Source organism: Lygodium microphyllum, chromosome 16 (genome assembly GCF_053477565.2).
Source record: "Lygodium microphyllum isolate KBCC chromosome 16, Lygodium_microphyllum_v1.1.10, whole genome shotgun sequence".
NCBI lineage: Eukaryota > Viridiplantae > Streptophyta > Polypodiopsida > Schizaeales > Lygodiaceae > Lygodium > Lygodium microphyllum.
The window spans coordinates 43,093,247-43,104,352 of NC_141150.1; the positions used below are offsets into that span (position 1 = coordinate 43,093,247).

The following is an 11,106-nucleotide window of genomic DNA, read 5'->3' on the forward strand; positions in this document are numbered from 1 at the left end:
ATTTGGCTACAGAGTGTGGTTACCTCAGTCCAAGAAAATTATTCACAACCGTAATGTTTTGTTTAATGAGGCAAAATTGCTGAAAGACACTCTAGCCTCTAATGAAGATCTGAAAAAGGTGAAGTTTCAAAGTTTGCAGCCACCTATTATTGTAGAAACTATGCAGGAAGAGATTAAATCTCTATATGCAAATGATACTTGGGATCTTGTGACACTGCCCAAAGGAAGGAAGCCACTTCCAAACAAATGGGCGTACAAAGTCAAGACAGTTGATGGGAAACCCAAGTACAAGGCAAGGCTAGTTGCCAAGGGGTTTGCACAAAAGGAAAGGATTGACTTCCAAGAGGTCTTCTCACCTGTTGTGAAGATGACCACTTTACTTGTGCTTTTTGCTCTTACCGCTGTTTTGGATTTAGAGCTGTATCAAATGGATGTAAAAATAGCTTTATTACATGTTGACATTGATAAGGAAATCTACATGAAACAACTCGAGGGCTTTGTAGTTCCTGGAAAAGAGCAGTTGATGTGTAAGCTAAAACACAGCCTGTATGGGCTGAAGCAAGCACCACGGCAATGGTACAAAAAGTTTGACACTTTTGTGCTATCTCATGAGTTTACACGCAGCCATGCAGATCATTGCTTGTACATGAAAAAGGATACAGATGGCAGCCCCATCATTGCTTGTACATGAAAAAGGATATGTGCATGCCTTGTGGAGAGAGGTAGTTGGTGCTAGTGCCCACACAGCCAATGACTTGTTGTTGTGTGATCATATCCTTTTTCATGTAACAAGCAATGATCATATTGCGTGACAGTTGTATGAGGCAAACACAAAGTCTAGTGTGGGCGACAAGATGCATAGTGTAGGCGATAGTGTGGATGCTCTCGCAGAGGAGAGAGAAGACCAAACACTGGTTGTCTGATGTGGGTAAAACACCTGAATGATGGCGATAGCTCCAGAATTCTTTGATGACAATAAACGCAGCCTGAATGATGATGCCAACGGCTAAGGATGAACACCTAGCAGCAAACACAAATCAAGAAGGGATAGGATCAGTAGGCGACAATTGGATGTGGGTGATGGAAGCTAGAATTAGGCACTAGATAATAGCAAATAGCAGTGGGAAGCTCTAGCCATGATGTCCTCTGCAGATGGGGTGTGGGTAGTAGAGATACAGCTGTTGAAACTTGCAAAAACAAGATTAAGATTGAATGGAAGCAGCCCACGTACTTATAGAAAGTTTTGGGACCTCATACCATGCACTGTTTTAAAACTCTCTCAAACCATGCACCAAATTAGGGATTTAATTAATTAAGCATTTTTGGGGCTTTTTAAGAGGCTAATTCAGCATGTAATGCTTATTTTAGCTCAACAAAACCTACCTATTTATAGAAAGTTTTGAGACCTCGAACCTCTCTCTATTTTAACTCTCTCGAACCGCTTCTGTTTCAAGGTTTTTCATTAATGAAGCATTTTTGGGGCTGTTTAAGAGGCTAATCAGCATGTAATGCATATTTTAGCTTTGTGAGAAATGGCACCATCTATGGAGGAGAGAGAAACAAGAGAGAGTGATAGTGTGAGTTGAAGCAAGAGAGTTAGGTCAAGGGTATAGTCTCTGTTTAGGTCAAGGTTTGACCTAACCAACCTTCATTCATATGAGTTCTCCTTTGTAGGTTTCTCGTGTTCTCTCTTTCTTTATCTTCTATCTTGTGTTCAGCAGTTTATCTCAACTTTTTTTTTTTGGCTTCCATTGCTGCACCCACTTTTGACATGGTATCTGATTTCAGGATCTATGCTTCGGCTGTTATTTTCTGCTGATTGCAGGCCATCTATTGCTGATTACTATCCTCTTGGTCTGTTGCAGCTGGGCAACCAGTTTTAGGGACCTTTCAGCCATCATAAATTTGTGTTTTGCTGCTGTGTTTATCTCATAGGGTGCATTGACTGCATTTAATGCCTCTTTTGTTTGTGTTTTGACCTGCAGCCCTTGCATTTTCGGCCATTTGGGCTCTTGAAGACTAGGCGCCAGCATTTTCAGCTTTTGTCCAACTTCTCTTGGCTGATTCTTCCCGGTTTTTGCAGATTTTCTGATCAAACACTGCGTGTGAACTTTGTTTTGCGCAGTCTGTGCTGTATTTGTCTATACTCTCTCTCTCTCTCTCTCTCTCTCTCTCCTCCTCTTCTTTCCTTTATTTTCTCTTGCTATCCTCTCTAAGATGCCCCCCCCACCTTCTTTATTGTTCTATTGATGTGAAATTACATGGCTGTGATAACCTAACATGGAGTGCTATTATGAATGCATGGTTTGTGTAGAAGCAATTATGGTATGTTGTGGAGCTTGTGAGCATCTTGAGTTTCCTACTCCTCTTCTAGCTAATTTTTGACGAGGACAACTATGAAGCAACTGTGCTCACATGGGATACTGATGATGCCTATGCACATTCTGCTCTTCTTTGTTGCATCTCTAAAGAAGTCCTTTTGGTAGTCACTGCCTACAAGATTGCCCTAGTGATTTGGACGAAGCTTTAGATGTTGTAGTCCTTCACCTGTGCGTGTCGTCATTTTTTATAGCAAGCTCCAACATATAAAGTGTAAGCTGAAGGATACTATTGAGTCTTTCTTACTTTATGTCACACAAGTATAGGATCGACTTCGCCACATGCAATCCGCCCTTCTAGAGGCTCATCTTGTGGGCGAAGTCGAGGTTGAAAGAGAATATAGGTGAGAGAAGGAACAAATTGACTGCAATGGCTAAAAGATACGGTTGCAATGGTCAGCAGCCCCAACATGCAACACTGAGTGTTAGTATGGGCGCAAGATGGTAGCAAAGGGATGAGAGAGAATGAGGAGGGTTGGCCAAATGATCACAAGTGATGTGATGAATGAATGAAGGGGCAGACTACCTATAAATAGGCAAATTGGTGCCACAATTGGTAATCAAGTGGCCAGGCCCATAATGTGGTTGTCCAAGTCAGCCTATAGTGCCAAAAAGAAATGCATTGATGTATGTTCCATCTAAAGTTTCTAAAGCACATAAAATGACAAATAATGACAATGTTAGAGCTCCTAATGTTCTCATGTGACTCAAACTAAGGCTCATAGGTAGGAGATGATTATACAAGACACATGTGTCTGCTAACAATAGATGAGCAATCCTTCTTAGATGTGCTGTAATTTCTCAAATTTTCGACAAATCCCCTTGTTAAATGGCTAAGATTTGATGGCACGTTTCTTGAGACAGTTGAGAAATCCTAATGTTTGCAGATATTTAGAGTTGTACTAGCAAATTAGGGCTGGAAAAATATTCGATCTGTTGAGGAAGAAGAGACGAGTAGCAAATTAGAGACTTTCTCGCATAAAAAATGCTTGCTCAAAAGTTGCCCTGCTGTTCTAGCTCTAGAAAGTCCTGTAGATTGGGTCTCTTTCCTAACCCTAATGGCTTAACTGCGCTCTCTCAGCCCATCACTCAATTCTCCATCCTTAGGTCTGCCCCAAACAGCCCATAAGAGAGAAAAACAACATAGCATGGAAGATATACTTGCATGCAGCCCAAAATTGACCCAAACTTGACATTTGACAAAATTTCCATTTTCACTGGGACGTCTACATGCAAATTCGAGCTATAGGGCCCTTTCATCTTGCTTTTATTAAAATAACCTTAAATTGTGTCCAACATCAATTTTAAATTCCTAACCTCTTTGAACTTAAAAGTGTTGAGAATTTCCGCGAATCTTAGTCTAGAACATTAAATCAATTAAATCTCTAACCCCCATGACAGAAAAGTCATTTCCAAGGGGATCTCAATGTCCTTGACTGAGATTTGACACTGGCTATCCATTGACATTTGTCCAAGTAACTTTTGCCAATATCCCTCACTACCCAAGCTAGGATTGTTTATCACTGTGATACACATTTAACTTAATCTCACATGTGCACGACTTAAATGTTACAACTTTAAGTGTCCAAGGAGTATGAAGTTAAAATATTACATTCTTGTGACAGTGGCAAAGAAACCCTTGTTTCATACTTGAGGTAGTGGTGATATATTGTCCTATGTGTTGGAATGTATAGATCTAAGCATGGCTTTGGTGGCTTGAAGACATAGAGTGAACTCATGAAGACAGAGTTGAAGATAGAATGTCACATAAGTGAATTAGGTTCCAAGATTGAGACTTGGACTCATAAACACAATCTTGTGTGGTTGGACAATGACTCAAACACTTAACTGAAAGGACAAAAGTACCATCATATTGCATACTAAATGAAAGGAAAGTACAATGCTTTATAGCTTTAGAATAGGTTCACTTTTCCTATTGAAGCATGCTAGGTTCTATGAGATCGAGAGATAACTTGGCATTGGGAATGTAGGATTGGGATTTCCTTTAGGCGGCTCTTTTACTTTGCATAATGTATGTCATGTATCAAGCTTGACTAAAAGTCTTTCATTTGCTTGACAATTAGATGATATATCTTTTGGTGATTTCACTTGGAAGATTACATGTGGGAATCTTGTTTTGGCTCGACATGCCAAGATTGGCAGCCTCTATCCCTTGTTTGAATTTGGATCTATTGGCCATGTTTTGGTTGGGCTAACATACCACATGTATCTTTATGGCATTGTTATGGGATTTTGGATAGCTTGCATATCCTTTACCCAAACTCCTCCATACAAAGAGGCTATACTAGATGTGATTGCCTAAATCTCAACACCCCTCCTCAATCACAACCTGAAAGGCACAAAGTGTGTAGAGGCTGTATGAGTCACCGCATGTAAAGTGTGGGCACACCACAAACATGGAAAACACTAGAGACTGTTGCAGAAAAGACTAAGTGTGGGTACCAAAAACATGGTGGACATCCAGAGGCTGTAACAGGGGCCTCACAAAGTGTACATAGACTGTAATTCCAGGTTACATGAGGAATTTATAAAGTTATGATAGAGGCATTAGAGCAAGGTTATACAAGGCTTTAAAAAAATCTATCAGAAAACAAGGAATAGAAGGACTGTCGAGGCTTTTTCTTCTGCTCTTGATGGTCTTCTTCTTCTTCTTCCTTTGCTCCGTGATTTTCTTCTTCTTTTACAATTGCAAGATAGGCCTATTGAGGCCTCTTTTTGGCATGACAGAACGTCTTAGTGTGTCCAGTCCTTTTGTAGAAGTCACAAAATAGCCGGGTTTTTTTTTTCTTTGTTCCTGTTACTGACATACAACATTTGTTCATCCTTAGAAGTACTTGACTCTTCTTTATTTTTGATATTCTTTTCTTCTTTCAATAGAGAGGCCCTAATGTCAACAAATTTAGGGTTTGACATGTTGATTAAAGTGGTTGAAACATTATCATAATTAGGAGGCAAACGTTTTAGCAAAATACCAATACAAATATCTTCATCCATTTTGAGATTTATTCCTACAAGTTGGGTTAGGAGACTTTCCATGTAGTTCAGATGAGATGTTAGGGATGTAGGCTTCATGTCTAGTCTAAATAATTCAATTAGAAATCCATATTTAGAAGACCCTTGTTTCATACTTGAGCTAGTGGTGGTATATTGTCCTATGTGTTGGAATGCATGGATTTGAGCATGGCTCTGATGGCTTGAAGACATAGAGTGAACTCATGAAGACATAAAGTTGAAGATAGAATGTCACACAAGTGAATTAGGTTCCAAGATTGAGACTTGGACTCATAAACACAATCTTGTGTGGTTGGACAATGACTCAGACACTTAACTAAAAGGACAAAAGTACCATCATATTGCATACTAAATGAAAGGAAAGTACAATGCTTTATAGCTTTAGGATAGGTTCACTTTTCCTATTGAAGTATGATAGGTTCTATGAGATCGAGAAATAACTTGGGATTGAGAATGTAGGATTGCGATTTCCTTTAGGCGGCTCTTTTACTTTGCATAATGTATGTCATGTACCGAGTTTGACTAAAAGTTTTTCATCTGCTTGATAATTAGATGATATATCTTTTGGTGATTCCACATGGAAGATTACATGTGGGAATCTTGTTTTGGCTCGACGTGCCAAGATTGGCAGCCTCTATTCCTAGTTTGAATTTAGATCTATTGGCCATGTTTTGGTTGGGCTGATATACTACATGTATCTTTATGGCATTGTTATGGGATTTTGGATAGCTTACATATCCTTTACCAAAATTGTTCCATACGAAGAGGCTATACTAGGTGTGATTGCCTAAATCTCAATACCCCTCCTCAATCACAACCTGAAAGGCACAAAGTGTGTAGAGGCTTTAGTGAGTCACCACATGTAAAGTGTGGGCACACTACAAACATGGAAAACACCAGAGGCTGTTGCAAAAAAGGCTAAGTGTGGGTACCAAAAACATGGTGGACATCCAGAGGCTGTAATAGGGGCCTCACAAAGTGTACAGAGGCTGTAATTCCAGGTTACATGAGGAATTTATAAAGCTTATGACAGAGGCATTACGGCAAGGTTAAAAAAGTCTATTAGAAAATTGGGAATAGAAGGACTGTCGAGGCTTGTCCTTCTGCTCCTGATGGTCTTCTTTTTCTTCTTCCTTTGCTCCATGATCTTCTTCTTCTTTTACAGTTGCAAGATAGGCCTTTTGAGGCCTCTTTCTGGCATGACAGAACTTCTCAATGCAGTGGACCTTTACATGAAGCCTTTGTCTTAGGCTTCTATGATTAATAAAATGAGAGTCTTGGGTCTTCAAACACTTCCAAGGATATGAGAGAAGGTGTTAGCATTCTTGTGCATTTCATGCTGGTCATCTCTTGGTTGTGAGCTCTGCTAGAGTTTGATGGATACATAGGAGCTTTGACAACCTATGCATTTTAGTTTCTAAGCTTGCATTTCTGTTTTAGTGTGATTGAGTGTGTTCACATTGGTAGACAGTGATCCAGTTCTAGTGCATTTCAGTTTTTAGCCACTTATGAGCTGTGTTCACATTGGGACAGGCTAGAGGCAGCACATGAAAGTAGGACGGTAATATAATGGAAATCCAAATGGCACAACATCAAATGGATATTTGTAACTCCAAATGATACAAGTGCAAATGATCCAACCGAATGTTTGTATAATACTGTAAATCCAATTGATAGAACTGAATATTTATAAAGAGAAGGATGAGATACCATTTACTCCAGATTACATGCACACATATACACACATGCATAGTCGTGTACCGAGCAGCACTAAAAGTGTCACATTGTGTAACAGTGACAGATAATACCATGTGGGGATATGTATCGGGGCGCATTCTTACTGGGCACCATGCTGGTCAACTGGTTCACAGTTTGACAAGAAGATGTGGCCAACACAAACAAAAACATGTACTTGCTGGGAGTGGAACTGCAGACCTGCAACTTACCAGTGCAGTGTTTGTACTATTTTCCCTGTGCACAAATACGTACTGAGAAGGTCTCACAGGACCCTTTATATGTCAATAGTATAATTCATGCAGGTCACCAGCAACTGGCCATTGGATTACTACAAAACGGGGAAGCACCTTGATATTTATCATTAGCCGATATAACCTCCTGCAAACTCCTTCTGCCTGATAAGTGTGCTTATAATTCTACTGAAACGTTGGGGAGAAGTCCCGGATGTTTGCAAAGATTGTTACTTTATTAGTTGAAAACAAAGTATATTGTGAACTATGAGGCGTTAACAAAGCTTAGGACAAGACCATCAAGTCCCATGTTGGAGAATTGACAAGGTTAATCAACATCATCACAGTTAATAATATTTTGGACTGACTTAGTCATAATGTTGCTTGTGATATTTTTTTTCCTGTCACTTTCATGACTTGCAAGTTGGTCAGAAAAAGTAGATCTCTGATTGTCTGAAGCCCCTTTCTGACATTGGGATTTCCTTGTGCTGACCTGCTGGGTGACTATTAACATACCCCATCTCTTTCATACATAGTAATTTCCTCCTGCCAGGTTGACTAGGTTTTCCAGAAGATTATGTTACCTATGGTTTCATTAAATACCTGATATTATGCCTTCTGTAAACAATCAACAGTTAAGGTTATGTCAGTAACATATTTCTCAGTTATATAAAGATGCGGTGAGGTTGACCTGATGACTGTAGTATCATAAAGTTCAGATATTTTAGTTACAGATTACTCATCATCTTTTAAAGAGAAAAATGCTTTCCAGACCTGACAAAAGTAGTGACTAGAGGTGTTGCAAGAAATGAGAGTGAGAAGGGAAATGGAATGGACAGAGTTTCTAGCACATGTGACCGTAATAGTAAAAACTAAACTCATGCCTGCAAAAATGTCAAAAAGTAGCATGGTTTTTTTGTTTATGTTTATTATCATATATTAAAATATCATAATCTCTAATGCTCATGTATACTACATTGGATGCACTGAGGTTGACTTGAGGACTAAAGTGTTATTAACTTCAAGGTGGGACACGAAAAGGGTATTGTATTTGATAATTGTGGTGAAAGATTTTCATTTAGTGGTCTAAGGTCCAGGTGAAGTCTTTGGTAGCATTCTTGCTTCTTTAAAAGGAGTCCCAGCTTTGGTGGACTGAGGATTGTATTGAAGTTTTTAGGAATGCATCTGGATTAAAGCATGACAGGCTGTGTTGAAAGAAAATTGTGGAGCTTGATGTCTTGATTTAAAATATACACATGTAGTTTTTGTGACTACTTATGCGGCTACATTCAGTAACTGCTGATTAGTGATGGATTTTACAAGTCAGGATGGAAGCTATGCAGTGGTGACACATCGCTGGCAAAAGTTCACTGACCTTGTAATAACAAAGGACGCTTTAGAAAACTTGGCCAATTTTTCCGATGAGTTTCTCATACATGGAGTAGATGTAGAAGGAAAAAGGTAAAAGTTGCAGGCTGATAAAATAAGAGCGAAGTGTTTTTGCTTTTGATCACTTTAAGTGTGTTTGATTTTGTTCTGCAGACTGGGTGTTGATGAAGAGCTAGTATCCCTCCTTGGCGATTGGTCACCTGTAAGCTTCACAATCAGCATGAAAATGCCATGCAATATTTCTCATGTGCTTTTTCTTAAACTTGCGACTTTATTTTCCTTTGCATGTAGATACCTGTCACATATGCAGGAGGTGCTACCACTATTGCTGACCTTGAGCTTATTTGTGTTGCGGGGCATGGAGCTGTCAATGTGACAGTTGGTAGTGCTCTTGACATTTTCGGAGGTGATCTGCCTTACATGGAGGTTGTCCAATGGCACAAGAGACAGGAACAAGGCTATGTTGCAAGTTGTTGAAGTTTGTGTTTGTTACTTACATGCACCATGTGCTATCATCCATGGGTAAGCTACCCAAACATTACGTTTCAAATAATTTCACTGTGGCAGTGTGCTGTTTTGAAATAAAACTACCTTGCAAGTCTCAAGTATAGTCACAGGAAATGGCCGTGTTCTAGCCTTTGCACAAGGTTTCCAGTTTCAACCATTTCCTAATGTTTGAACCAAGTATCACTTGAAGGCTCCTTTCATCTAGTGCTTGCTTGTTGATTTTCTCACTACCTTTGGGAACAATGTTATAGTATGCTTCTCAAAGTTCTCTATTTCACATTTGAAGAGAAAAAGTGTACATGTTTAATACTTTCTGGTTGTTTCCTAGGTGATCCCTCATTGTTTTCTAGCCTTTAGCTGCTTCCATTCGCTAGAGTTGGCTGTTGCCTTAGACTTTTCCATTGCATTTGACTATGGTGTTAGCTCTCTCTCTCTCTCTCTCCCCCAACACCCAACACACTGCGCTGCCCCCCCCCACCCAAAACAACCAATGGGGCCCATACTCTTGGTCTCATAGGTAATTTGGGCCTTTCGAGACCTCATTATACCATTTCATTCTTTTGTTTCTCTGTGCTGTTGTTACAAGAGAATTAGAGAGCATCAATGAATCTAAGGTGTGACCTAAACTTGGTCAATTGACCCAATCCTCGATTGCCACTCCCATGGACATAGAATTCAATTGCATACTCACCAATGTGTGCACTAATTTGATTCCATTGGGAATGCCTATGATTTCATCTACTAGTTTGGGCATGGCATGAGAAATGCCTATGATCTCATCTACTAGTTTGGGCAGACTTATGATGCAAGTAGAGCCTTATCTAGCATCAACATGGACAAAGGGTTTGTGCCAATGCATGATCCTTAGTCACAACTAACGGGTGGGTTGGGGCCTTGGGATGGATGTCCACATATTGGAAAATGGGGTGAACAAGGGGATGTCCACCCATCTCTCAAAAAACCAAAACACCCCCGCCCCCCCCCCTCGGCGCCCTGTGGTTATGCAGTCAAACATCCTTTGTCTCTCAGTGGAGTAGACTACTAAAAAGGTGGTATCCGAAGTCTTTGTCTCTTGGTGGGGCAGATTGCAGAGCTGTGGGTCATGGATATATCTTATTGCCTTGAGCTTAAAACTGTGATAGCTGATGTAGAATGATCTCTAGTGAGGTAGTACAAGGAGTGTTGTGTAGTGGACACGTGGGCTTCGATGGGGTAGGGAGCAAATATCAATGATGATAATGTCTGGTGGAATGACTGTTTTTGTCACAATAGGAGTGCCTAGTGGTGTGTCCTTCTGTCTTTGGAGAAGCCATAGCGGCAGTGTGTCAAACCTATAAAGGGAGGGTGGAAGGGAGAAGAAGATAATGGTATCTCCCAAATAATGTAGTGGAAATAATCTGGGATATGAAAGTGTTGCCATTCTTGCATTGCCCTTTGCCTTCACAGATGAAGAGGACCTTTAGCGCTTTGAGCACCTCCGTTTTGATACCATGTCAAGGGATGGAATAGTATGCTCTTGATACCATGTCTAGAAGGGGTAGGGTTTGTGGGCAGAAACACGGTGTGTGCGACAAACAAAGAAACAAAAAAAAACTAAAGAAGAAGAAGAATGAAGAATAAACAACACTGAATCATGTTGAAACAATGAAGTGGAGCTTGAAGATAACTACATCGTCTTGGTTGTTCAGGTGGTAGCACCTAGAAGGAATTTGCACTATGAAGGGAGAAAAATGCAGTACTGTGGGCAGAGGTGTCAACATCAAGGAAAAGGGATGCTCTATGGAGGGAGCAAAATGCAATCCTCTAGGTAGTGTAGTGTTAGACTAGAAGAT

At 40.1% G+C, this 11,106-nt stretch overlaps 1 protein-coding gene across 1 annotated transcript in view; it reads left to right on the forward strand.

Annotated features, from left to right (window-relative positions):
- Nucleotides 1-9,372, forward strand: part of APG10 (Aldolase-type TIM barrel family protein) — a 45,199-nt gene extending 35,827 nt beyond the window's left edge. The window contains exons 6-8 of the mRNA XM_087695668.1: nt 8,706-8,839; nt 8,921-8,969; nt 9,059-9,372. Of these exons, the coding sequence (XP_087551794.1) occupies nt 8,706-8,839; nt 8,921-8,969; nt 9,059-9,244 (369 nt within the window). The 3' untranslated portion in view covers nt 9,245-9,372. The remainder of the gene's footprint in view (nt 1-8,705; nt 8,840-8,920; nt 8,970-9,058) is intronic.
- The last annotated feature ends 1,734 nt before the right edge of the window (nt 9,373-11,106 follow it).